This window comes from Oryctolagus cuniculus, chromosome 1 (genome assembly GCF_051225735.1).
Source record: "Oryctolagus cuniculus isolate XC-2025 breed Fujian yellow rabbit chromosome 1, ASM5122573v1, whole genome shotgun sequence".
Taxonomy (NCBI): domain Eukaryota; kingdom Metazoa; phylum Chordata; class Mammalia; order Lagomorpha; family Leporidae; genus Oryctolagus; species Oryctolagus cuniculus.
In genome coordinates this window covers 35,900,742-35,914,063 of record NC_142867.1, presented here as the reverse complement: position 1 = coordinate 35,914,063, position 13,322 = coordinate 35,900,742, and the positions used below count along the sequence as shown (strand labels likewise).

At 39.6% G+C, this 13,322-nt stretch overlaps 1 protein-coding gene across 1 annotated transcript; it reads left to right on the top strand.

Moving 5' to 3' along the window:
• The first annotated feature begins 9,160 nt into the window (after positions 1-9,160).
• FSHB (follicle stimulating hormone subunit beta) lies at positions 9,161-12,937 on the top strand. Its single transcript, NM_001082171.2, is given in 3 exon segments — positions 9,161-9,203; positions 9,887-10,051; positions 11,533-12,937. Coding segments are annotated over 2 exon segments (390 nt in total). The 5' UTR covers positions 9,161-9,203; positions 9,887-9,892; the 3' UTR covers positions 11,764-12,937.
• Positions 12,938-13,322: the final 385 nt, after the last annotated feature.

The following is a 13,322-nucleotide window of genomic DNA, read 5'->3' as shown; positions in this document are numbered from 1 at the left end:
TTTCCATTTCTTGGCTCTTGTGAATAATGTTGCAGTAAACGTGGGAGTGCAGACTGATTACTGTTACTTATATGTCCCTAGTAAGAGCCATTGGTTATTAAGCGAAAGTTTCTCCACTTACAGAAGTGAAAGTATCTGTGGGCGGCAATAAGACTTTTGAAAGAACTACTCGGGGCCGGTACTGTGGCCTGCAGTGCCAGCATCCCATATGGGCTCCAGTTCAAGTCCAGCTGCTCCACTTCCAATCCAGCTCTCTTTTGTGGCCTGGGAAATCAGTGGAAGATGGCCTACGTCCCTGGGCCCCTGCACTCGAGTGGGAAGACCGGGAGGAAGCTCCTGACTCCTGGTTTAGGATCAGCTATATAACTCTGTCTTTCAAATAAATAAATAAATTCTTAGAAAAAAAAAAAAAGAACTACTCAAAGTTGTATTTTCCTGTTTTGTTTTGTTTTGGTATATCTGTAAATGTGCTAAGACAGACAAGCAGCTGCTTGAACAAACACTGAGCAGTTTCTGATAATGAACACACTGTCTTGATTACTTGACCACTTATCTGCTCAAGTTACAATCAAAATGGGCTTTTACCTTTTAATCATTTTAGGGTCAATCTGGTATAGTAAAATTAAGTTGCTTGTCAGCCTCTAGAATGGTACACAAGACTATAATATATGGTCTTCCCACCTACTTCAAATGCTCTGTGACCCATATTATTTTTACATCCTTAAATGCCTTAAATGTGCCAACCCACACAAAAGCACTGTCTTTTTATTTTTTTAACTATGCTTTTCAGGCTTATGCCTTTTGAAGAAATGGTGTCTGCAGAAATGTCACATCAAAAGAAACTTCTCAGAGATAGAAGTACTTAACTGAAATTTCCTTTATTAGTATATTGTAGGAAATTTGCCAGTCTGAGAATAGAAAGAGGATTGATACTGAATAAAAATACTTTGGTGCCACAAGGGAGGCTTTCTCATATTATTTTGGCTATAAAAATTCCACCTGGTATTTTAAAATGTAAATAAGGAGCTTCTCTACTGTTTAAAGACTAGTTCTCCTTTTAAAAGTGAAAACTCTGTCAGAGTTTTCCCAGAGTTCTGATCCTGAAAGAAGCTTAGAGCTAATCCATGAAATTGGTTAACTAACATTAGTACTGGTCTCTGACTGGCTCAATGGATGAGAACTGACCTACTCTTCACTGAAAAATATAAAGTGAATTATTGGGTTTTCATATTAATAGGCATTGGAAACCAGGAAGCTTTTCATTTTATTGTCTTTTTTTTTATTTGACAGAGAGAGAGAGAGACAGAGAGAAAGGTCTTCCTTCTGTTGGTTCACCCCCCAAATGGCCGCTTGTCAGGGACCATGCAGCATGTGGCCTCTTAGTGGAAAACTACTGAGGTAGGGCCAGACAGCCCAGGCCGGATAGTACTGATAATGCAACCTTGTGTGACCTTGTGCCTTAAGACCTTGTAACCTTTCCCCTACTTGCACAAGCATTGCAGCCGCAAGATAAGCTCCTCCTCCTTCCCCCGCCCGACATCCTGCCCTCCTAAACCCTCCTCCTTCCCCCGCCTGACACCCTGCCTTTATGATATATAAGTGTGTAGTTGAAAAATAAAAATCGCAGCTTGATCAGGACTTGTCTTGCTGCCATCTTTGTGTCTCCTGTCCCTTTCATTTCTCCTTCTAGGCGCTTGGCCCCAGTTGCTGTCCTGCGGGACGGGACAACCGCTACAGCTAGCGCTGCGCCAATCCAAAGCCAAGAGCCATGTGCTTCTTCCTGGTCTCCCATGTGGGTACAGGCGCCCAAGCACTTGGGCCATCCTCCGCTGCCTTCCTGGGCTGGACTGGAAGAGGAGTAACCAGGAATAGAACCAGCGCCCACATGGGATGCCGGCGCGGCAGGCGGAGAATTAACCAAGTGAGCCACTGCTCACTTTCACGGTTATATCAGTTTACCTAGGCTGACAATGTGCAGTGCATACCGCTCAGACATTAGACCAATAAGTAGGTCTAATCATTAGCCAGCAAGTTCTATACCAGCACTGCCCAATAGAAATATGTGAGCCACTCATGTGTTTTAAGGTTTTCTAGTAACTGCATTTTAAAGTAAGACCAATGTAAAAAGGAATAGATGACATTTTAATACTTCATTTGTCCTATTCTTTCCAAAATATTACATTTCAAATACAATTAAGACAAAAATTATCAATGAGCTATTTTATATGCTTCCTTGTTTTATCTTTTAAATATTGCATTTTACACTTGTAATACATATTAATCTGAATTAACTTAATTTCAAGTGCTTAATAGCCACATGTGGTTGCTGGTGACCATATCCGAGAATAAAGCTCTATATTATTGTTGTTGAGTTATTTGGTAAAGTAAAAAACAAACAAACAAACAAACAACACAAATTTGGCATTTGGCATGGAAGTATTATATCATGTTTGTTATTTTTGACATTATAATTTAAATAAAATAAATTTATATACCAAAAGGAATAAATGAAACAATTAGAAAAATATATTAAACCTTTAATATTGTAAAAAAAACTTACATTTATCACACAAGCAAAAGAAAAGGAGACAAATGGGGGCACACAGTGCTGTGGCATAGCAGGTTAAGCCACTGTCCATCTGCAGGGCTGGCATCATATATAGGTGCAAATTCACGCTGGCTGCTCCACTTCTGATCGAGCTCCCTGCTAATATACCTGGGAAACCAGTGGAGGATGGCTCAAGTGCTTGGGCCCCTGCATCCACATGGGAGACCTGAGTGAGGCTCCTATTTCCTGGCCTCGGCCTGGCCCAGCCCTAGCCATTGTGGGGACTGAGACAGTGGATGGAAAATCTTTCTTTTTTTGTCTCTCCTTCTCTTTCTGTGATCCTGACTTTCAATTAAATAAATAAATATTGAAAAAAAAAAATAAAAAACAAAAGGATACACAAGATCCCAGACCACAGAAAGCAGAGATAATTTATAAGATATGAATACAGGTGCTTACTTTCCTATTTTAAATCCAAATGTAAAAGAATTATTTGACAAAAGAAATTATTTATAAATCAAAGAAAATAGGCCATTGAGTACACGAACAAAAATTGTGGGCGGCCGGCGCCGCGGCTCACTAGGCTAATCCTCCGCCTAGCGGCGCCGGCACACCGGGTTCTAGTCCCGGTCGGGGCGCCGGATTCTGTCCCGGTTGCCCCTCTTCCAGGCCAGCCCTCTGCTGTGGCCAGGGAGTGCAGTGGAGGATGGCCCAGGTGCTTGGGCCCTGCACCCCATGGGAGACCAGGAAAAAGCACCTGGCTCCTGGCTCCTGCCATCGGATCAGCGCGGTGCGCCGGCCGCAGCGCGCCGGCCGCAGCGGCCATTGGAGGGTGAACCAACGGCAAAGGAAGACCTTTCTCTCTGTCTCTCTCTCTCACTGTCCACTCTGCCTGTCAAAAAAAAAAAAAAAAAAAAAAAAAAAAATTGTGGGCATCCTCCAACAATCAAGGACATTGGTACAACTGCAAGTCTACTATGCATTTAAAATATAGCATGAGAGCTGGATATTTGGCCTAACAGTTAAGATGTTGGTCAAAATGCCTGCGTCCCATACTGGAATGCCAGGTTCGATATCCAGCTGCTGCTCCTCATTGCAGTTTCCTGCTAATGCTCACTGAGAGGCAGCAGGTGGTATCTCAAGAAATTGGCTTCCTACCCATCTTGTGGAAGACTGAATTGAGTTCTGGACTCTGGATGCAGTCCTGGCCCAGCCCAGGCTGTAGAGAGTAATACGGAAATTGACCCAGCAGTTGGGGAGCACTCTCAACTCTTGCTCTCTCTCTTTCCTGTCTCCTTCCCTCCCAAATAAAAAATTTGAAGAATATGATGAAATCAAGAGTGATATCATTGAATGTGCACTATGAACTAAAGAGGCATGAAACAGAAAGTACTAGACTGACTGCCAGAACTGGAGACTGTAAGACAGAGTGAGTGAATCAAGCAGAGGAAATAGAACATTTTTCCCTTAAGAATGAGGAAGAAAATATTTGTGATTTGTGGGAAGTGGGAAGTGCTTTAAGCCAATAAAGGAGGTTTTTATCATGCTATTTTCCTAAATAATGTTAATATTTTGTTAAATATTGAGTGCATTAATATTAATGTGCTAAAACTCCAAGTGGGTTTTATTTCTAGCTGGCTTAGAAGTAAAAGTAGGTGTACTAGTCAGCCCCCGTCAAGAAAGGAGAAATCTTTCCTAATATGTAAAACAGAGGAAATCCAGGAAACTGGTGAATAATCTGGAGAATTGATTACCCAAGTGTCAGTGTAGCTGAGAAACCAGAGGGGACTCCAAAGACGAAAACAGCAGGAAGCCCTGTTCACCCACAACGTTGACGGGACACAGAAGGTGAGAATACCTGAGGGAATCTCAGTCACAGCAGCACTTTCCTCATAAAAGCTGGGAGCCCACAGGAAATTATACTGTGGGACATGCAGGAAAGTGCAATCAGAGCCGGGAAAGGAAGCAGACTCAAAGGAGAGCAATACTTCAACTTCTGCCTTCCAATCACTTTCCTGTCTCCTTTCACATAGCCAGGTGGGAAGGCAGTCTACAGAGGTCCTTTTCCAGACAAAACAGAAAGCAGAACAGAACAAGAAGAAGGAATGTTTTTGGCAGCAAACAGGATATTGAGCTAATAGAAAAACAATAGTGAGAAACAATGAGTGATTTTTTTCTTTTTACATTTGGTTCAACAGAAGAGTATTAATGTCCATCATGTTTTAGAAACCCTATTCTTGTTGTTGGAAAATTCTAAAACAATTCTAAAATTTTAATCTATAAAACATTCTAAATTTTTGTCAAAAAACATTTCAACAGCTCTGATGGGAGTAGTAGCATTAATTCTGAAATACATTAATGAGATGAACTGGGCTATAAGAAGCTTGGGATTGATAGAAAATTCTGGGGGCTTCTAGACAGGCAAAAGAGAATAAAGCTAATCTGGGGGGACCTCTGACCTAAACATGGATGTAAGAACAAACAGAACATTTAGAATATTTGTCCAATTTTGGATGGTTTTAATCTTGGTATCCCTCCAGTCAATAAGATTGGGGCAGAATTGGCCAGCACCGCGGCTCACTAGGCTAATCCTCTGCCTAGCGGCGCCTGCACACCAGGTTCTAGTCCCGGTCAGGGCGCCGGATTCTGTCCCGGTTGCCCCTCTTCCAGGCCAGCTCTCTGCTGTGGCCAGGGAGTGCAGTGGAGGATGGCCCAAGTGCTTGGGCCCTGCACCCCATGGGAGACCAGGAAAAGTACATGGCTCCTGGCTCCTGCCATCGGATCAGCGTGGTGCGCCGGCCGCAGCGCGCCGGCCGCGGCGGCCATTGGAGAGCGAACCAACGGCAAAGGAAGACCTTTCTCTCTGTCTCTCTCTCTCACTGTCCACTCTGCCTGTCAAAAAAAAAAAAAAAAAAAATTGGGGCAGAACTGTACGTCACTGAAGTCAGCATGGCTCAATAAGCAGCCCTCTGACTTTGGAGCCAAACAGACCTTAAAATGAATAAGTATTCTACTCACAGGATACATAGCCTTGGTTAAGTCATTTATCTTTTGTCCCCACATTTTCAGAGTAACAATAGTAACTTATTTAAAATGTCATTATAAATATTGCATGTGAATATATACATAATGTGCTTAGTTATATGCAAGGGATATAGGAGGTGTTCAATAAAAAGAAGCTATTAATATTTTAAGTTAATATATAAATGGAACTAATATAAATATAGGTACATTGGTGATTAAACACAGAAATTCATATACATTCACATATATTTTGTAAATATATACAGGTAACACCAAAAGAGTTTGTTTCATAGCATAAGGTTTTATCAATGGTTATAATAATGTTAGTATTCCTTTGGAAATATTGAAAGAATTTAATTTCTCAAAGAATCATGAATATCTATAATTTAATAAGTATTATATGAAATTTCATTATTCATTCTGTAACTTGGAAAGCATGCTTGCTTACCAATTAGTGACAGATTTCAAAACAGTTATACATTCATGACATTCGCTTACATAAATATTGAATTAGTATTTATAACATCTAGTACTGTGCTATGTTTTGTCTTTGTCATAAATATTTGGTAGACTCATAATCCTAGATAAATCCAACTTTTTTCATTATTGAGCCTGAATCCTTGATATTAAATCAGGCAGAACAAAAGTGCACAGCCATGCTGAATGGTCTCATGTTACATCTTTTTTACTTTTTGCCCCCCCTTTTTTTTTGCCATAAATGTCCAGTGGGTCATTGGAGCTGTTAGATAATTATACTATAACTGCTTACTCAGTCCCTCTCCCAGTCTCAGATAACTATTTCAAATATTTTCCATTCTTTTGTTTCAATATTTATGCATTTATTTGAAAGTCAAAGTTATAGACAGAGAGAGGGACAGAGAGAGAGGTCTTCCATCCACTGGTTCACTCCTCCAAATAGCCTCAACAGTTGGAGCTGGGCAGATCTGAAGCCAGGAGCCAGGAGCTTCCTCCAGGTTTCCCACATGGTGGCAAGGGCCCAAGGACTGTAGCAGGCTCAACTCTTGGTCATTCTCTCTTTTCCACCTGCACTCTTTCCTTTGGTAATCTTTCCTAAGCTCACACCAACAACTCCAAAATTCATAACTTCAGTCAATATATTTTTCCCAAAATCCAGATTCAGCAGTCAACTCAGATGTATGATAGACATCTCAAGCTCCGCATGTCCATTCTAAACTTCTTATCTGTTCCCCAAACTTGCTACCTCTATAGCAATTCCATTTCAGCACGTTTATCCCTCCAGTTACTCAGACCATAATTTTTAGAGTCGTTCTGGGCTTTTCTTTCTTTCTTTTTTTAATTTATTTGACAGATAGTTAGATGGTGAGAGAGAGAAACAGAGAAAGGTCTTCTCTCCGTTGGTTCACTCCCTAAATGGTCACCATAGCTGGTGCTGTGCCCATCCGAAGCCAGGAGCCAGGTGCCTCCTCCTGGTCTCCCATGTTGGTGCAGGGCCCAAGCACTTGGGCCATCCTCCACTGCCTTCCCGGGCCACAGCAGAGAGCTGGACTGGAAGAAGAGCAACCAGGACCAGAAGCCAGCACCCACATGGGATGCCGGTGCCACAGGAGGATAACCAAGTGGGCCATGGCGCCAGCCCCCTGGGCTTTTCTTTGTGTCATCTATTTATTCATCAGTCAATTATGCTGGATCCACTTTCAAAATGCATCCAAAGCCAAATCATGTCCTACTGGTTTCACTGCTAGCACAGACTGAAAAAAAAAAAAAAATCACTTGTCAAATGGTTGTTGAATTGCATCATAATAGGTCTTTCTGTTTCCCTAAATGATCAATAAAATAATCAGAGGAATTCTTTTATATATCATCCCTCTACTCAAAATTCTATAATAGTGGCCAGTGCTATGGCATAGCAGGTAAAGCTGCCACCTGCAGGGTTGGCATCCCATATGGGCACCGGATTGTGTCCCGGCTGCTCCACTTCTGATACAGCTCTCTGCTATGGCCTGGGAAAGCAGTAGAAAATGGCCCAAGTCCTTCGGCCCCTGCACCCGTGTGGGAGACCCAGAAGAAGCTCCCAGTTCCTGGCTTTGGATTGGCCCAGTTCCAGCTGTTGCAGCCAATTAGGGAGTGAACCAGTGGATGGAAGACCTCTCTCTCTCTCTCCCTCCCTCTCTTTCTCTCTCTCTCTCTCCCTCCCCCTCTCTCCCTCCCTCCCTCTCTGCCTCTCCTTCTTCTGTGTAACTCTGACTTCCAAATAAATAAATAAATCTTTTAAAAGAAATTCTACAATGGTTGCCATAAAATTTAAAGTACCTGTATTGATCTAAAAAGTCCTACATGATTTGCTTCTTGTTCCACCTCTGACATCATATCCTAACATTTCTGCCATTGACTTTTTGTTCCAGGCATACTTCTTTTTCTAAAATGTTTGTTTATTTATATCTATTTAAAGCATATGTTTGAAATAGAGAGCAAGAGAGAGGGATCTTCCATCTGCTGGTTCACCTTCCAGATGCTCACAATAGCCAGGGCTAGGCCAGGCTGAATCCAGGAGCCTTGATCTCCACTGGGTCTCCCACATGGGTAGCAGGAGCCTAAGTACTTGGGCCATTATCTGTTGCCCCCAACAATGCATTAGCAGGAAGCTGGATTGAAAGCAGAGTAGCTGGTGCTTGAACTGGCACTCTGATATGGGATGCAGACATCTCAAATGGCAGTGTAACCTGTTGTGCCACAACGCCCAGCCTAGGCATACTTCTTAATAAATAAATATTTGTTAAACAATTCAGTCCTAGTCTCTAAGGAGCTCATAGTGTACTGGAGAAAAGAGATGTATATAAATGATCACAAACAGAAGGTTGTGATTTAAGCTCTCTTTTATCTCCAAGCCTAAACTCCAGCAAGTGAAACACCCATGGGTGTTGAATGTTAGGAGGTGAATTTGACAGAGGTGGGGGTAGTGTTGTGGGAGACAGGGAGGAAGCAAGGATATTTCAGACAGGAAAAAACATCATGAAATAAGAAAAAATCCTGGAGAAATGATTCAGCAGAAAATTTAGGTGGTTACAAAAAAAAAGTAGAAAGCTCTTACTAAATAATAAAAAAAAATGGTGATTAAGATTGGCAGACCTAGGTGTAGGAGGTAAAGAGATACAGTTCATGATTCAGTCAAAAGACAGATCACAAAATGCTTTATATTTGTTTGTTTCTTTGCTCAGCTTTTAATCCTCTCTTGGAGCAATTTATTAAGCAGATCTTGTTGATGTACCTTTTCAACAGAGCTAAAGCAATACCAGGAAAGGATTTTGAATTCCCCAAGTTAAAGATACAAAAGAGAAACCCGAAGTCACATTTAACTTGACAAGGTAAAGGAGTGGGTGTGCTACTATATCAAATTTAATGTGTACAAAGTCACCTCTGGTAACATCAGTTTTTCTGATCCACTGCGTTTAGACTACTTTAGCAAGGCTTGATCTCCCTGTCTGTCTAAACACTGATTCACTTACAGCAAGCATCAGGTTAGCACCGATTATACTAATACCCAACAAATCCACGAAGTGTTAGTTGCACATGATTTTATATAAAAGCTGACCGAATGAACTGAAACTTGCTTCAGTCTACAGTTTTCCCCAGACAAGGCAGCCCACCACAGGTGAGTTTTGGCATTTGGTTATTAAGGGGTGACAATTATTTCTGAAATTACAGATTTTTCAGGGCATGTAGAACAAATTAGAGCGTTTCATTAGAATTGTGCAGGGAATTTATATTTGTCAACCTAGCTTATGAAATATGGTTAGTACTTATAGTCATTGTTAGGAAGTCACTGACTTTGTAGACCAATTTCCCTAGCTTCTGAAATTGTCTTCTTTTAAACAAATGTGTGCAAAACAAAGAAGAATATTTATAATATAGTACAATTTGTACTATAGAATTTTCTTTTTAAACAAAACTTACCCATAAAATGTTAATGAAAGGGGAAATATGATGATCATAATTGTTTGTTTCAGAATAATCACATTAAGACACTCAGTAGTAATGCTCTAATCATTACATACTGCTCTCCTTAAGCTATTATATTGACATTTTGATCTATAGCATGCTTCATTTTGACAAAAAATAAAACAAGAAAGAGAAGGAGGAGGAGGGAGAATGTTCCAGGAAACAGAGAAATGCAAAAAAAAAAAAAAAAAAAAGGAAGAGAAGCAAATGCTGAAGCAAAATGTGATTGGGGCAGATAGAGAGATCAGTGATTTTTGTTCTAATCAATTTACATTATGAATCATCAAAATTTTTTAGTTTCTTGGTTCCTAATGGGCTTTTATTATTTGTTCCTAGGCCAGGATGAAGTCTGTCCAGTTTTGTTTCCTTTTCTGTTGCTGGAAAGCAATCTGCTGCAGTAGCTGTGAGCTGACCAACATCACCATTGCAGTGGAGAAAGAGGAGTGCCGTTTCTGCATAAGCATCAATACCACCTGGTGTTCCGGCTACTGCTACACTAGGGTGGGTACTGCACTTTGCTGGAAATGAAGCTATTGAGAGTCTGTATGAGGCATGCATTGTTAATTTCCACTTTATCAACATTTGGTATTTCCTAAGCTATAATTCTGTTTTGTGATTAGGATTAATCATCACTATATCAGTTAGATGTTTGGACTTGGATTCGATTTGGGTAAATTTGGAAAATCTCTAGACTGGACCTGATCAGTTTGCTAAATTGCCAAATCAGTGTTTTCAAATATAAAAAAATTTCTATGCTAGATTTTACACGTAGAGAACTAAACATAGAAGGGTGTGTGTGTGTGTGTGTGTGTGTGTGTGTGTGTTTATAAAAGACTTACAATAATGCCCAGAATGCAATTTCTATAATTGAGGCCATGTATTTGCCATATACATTGTACTAAAATATGTTTTCAAGTGACATAACTATAAAAAAGCAACATTATTTGAAAGAAGATAAAATTATCTTTTTGTCCTGCCTGAATATAAATGCTAATAGGAAACCTGAAAACACAAATTAGTCCTTGAACACAGTTAGAACAAAATGAATCAGCATAAAGTATTCACTTCTTTATACTGAATAGAAAACCAAGACAGAGCAGCATGGAATTGGTAGTCTGTATCTCCATAGCTCTTTTGCATTAATACAAATTAAGAAGGAGTTTTCAGTTGTTGCTTTTTCTTCTGTAGCACCTACTTATTTCATTCTATAAACTGAAATTGAAAATAGCAAAGTTTTAATAAAATCCATTTTGTTTGATTGCAATGTGTTTGATCAGTCGAACTCTACTTATTGCACAATTTATTACACCTTCTTAAGAAAGAGACTCAGTAGCACAATACTGAAATAAATTAAATGCACCCCCAATTTCTTCTTCAATTCAAACAAGATTTGTACTGGGAAATGCTAAAACAAATAATTTCTGCCTGGATTAAAAATATTTCTATGCATACTGTGTATCCTTTGAAATTAAGAGCCCTGCAAAGTACAGCATTTAAGGGGAGAATTGTTTATAAGCCAACAGAATATGTAATATCTTACATAAGCCTTTATAAACACATTAAGCTAAACATTAATATTCCTTTTTTACTTTTTATAAATACTAGGATAGTGTGTTTGGGAATACTTTGTAAGAAATTAAGCTAGTGTTCATGTTTTAAGTTGTCATTAATACAGCTTTTGATTAAGTACAAAGAGTAAATGAAAATTTTTAGTCATAGATCCCTTTTCATAATTTTTCCATATTGAAATTCAAAGTTGTTTTCTGAGAAGTGATTAATGTTTTGATGTAGCAATAGGGAGTAGGACAATGAATTACACATATTTTCTGTAAGATTTTCAGTACAATTAGGAAATGATATAAAGGTCATTTACAATGGTATGTGGGTTTTAGAGCAAGCAGTATTAAATTATGTCTCATTTTCACAAACTATAAAACTTCCAGAATATTGTAACTTAACTCTCTCCTTCCTGAACTCCTCAGGATCTTGTTTATAAGGACCCAGCAAGGCCCAACATCCAGAAGATATGTACCTTCAAGGAGCTGGTGTACGAGACAGTGAGGGTGCCTGGCTGTGCTCACCATGCAGACTCCCTGTACACATACCCAGTGGCCACTGAATGTCACTGCGGCAACTGTGACAGTGACAGCACTGACTGCACTGTACGAGGCCTGGGGCCCAGCTACTGCTCCTTCGGTGAAATGAAAGAATAAAGAAGAGTGGACATTTCAGACTACCTACTCATGTTTGTGTGTGTGCCCTGTGCCAGGCTGCAAACCACTGGGCCAGGAGATCATCAGACCCCAACAATCCCTGCTCTACTGGCAGAGGGGGAGTTCCAGGAATTGAGATCACTGGACCAGAATGCTGTCACCATTCTGTCCTGTACTCTTAGTCTGGTTCTGTAAATTTTATTAAGTCTTAACTCTTGAGTGTTTTGCTCTTCAGTAATCTTAGAAATTCTATCAGGCAAACCCGCTTCATAGGGACAAGGATCTGTAGGCCCAGAGGTAGGAAATAATAATGGGAACGAGTGAAAGAACGAAATGCAGCACAGTATTCTGCTAGACTCCGGGGCCTCAAGAGCAGGGCCAGAAACCTCTTCATGAATGTATCCTCAGGGCCCAGCACTTTTCCTGGAACCTAGTGAGGAACTCAACATGGCTTCCTTAAGGAAAAGTAAGATTAAAAACATAGAGGATGGGAACACACTGAAAGAAATGTTTGAAGATGGCTGACGAGGCTGTCTTTCCAGTCTATGGAAGTAGGGGCATCACTTAGACTGTGCCCCTCCTCTGAGACACAGGGCATTCAGACAGGATGTGTGTCTCAGAAAGCCAAGTTGAGATGGCAGAGAGTGAGACCTGAGCTCGGATTTTCCAAGCCCTTCAGTGAATGGCAAAAGCAAGAAATGTTAATTCAGGACGATGGACATTAACCCGTATCTATTTGCCACTTTAAAGAAATTGATCAGATGTTATTAGGCTCCTGCAAAACTCCTTTTGGGCATGAAGAAAAAAATTATATCAACCTGTACTCTCCAGGTTCTATTCCTTTGGAGAGAGGGGATATTAGGAAATCAGTTTGAAAGCAGTTTCAGCAACTTAATACATTTGTAACTTATCTAGAAATATGTTTGTATAAAGAAATAGGTCTTTTAGAAAAAATTAGCTAGGAGGAAGGAAATTGCTGCTTTCTAAGATCCTTTCTATTTTCTTTTTTGTATATTCATGTTCTCTCTCAGATGTATAATTTTTTCCATAAGGTATTGAAAGTATTTCATGAGTTGAGTCTTTTAAAGATGTTAACCTTCAGTTATATACTTGTTTCACATATTGTTTAAATTATTTAAATCTTATTTTTTTAATAAAGATATTAGTCATGTGAGTCATTGATTTGTATTGTTTCAAATACAGATAACTTACATGTGTACATTTATAAAATTAGTAGAAAACAAAATATAATACTTTGTGCTTCTGCAAATATCACCTGCATGGTCTTTTGGAAATATTAAAAATATTCTTGTATTTCTAAAGGCCTTTTGTCATGTATATTTCCTGTCAATTCTTGAAGCTATTTTCTGATATGCTAGGTGGGGAGGGCAAGTAGTATACAGAGAATCACAGAATGGGCACAAACATTAGAATTTTTGTAATTCATTTCTTGAATGTTTGAGATAGAAAATTAAACTCCAATGATATTAAGTCACAGCTTTAGTCTCTTCAGGCAACTATAACACTAGCTTATATTGGATGAATTATAAGCTATATAA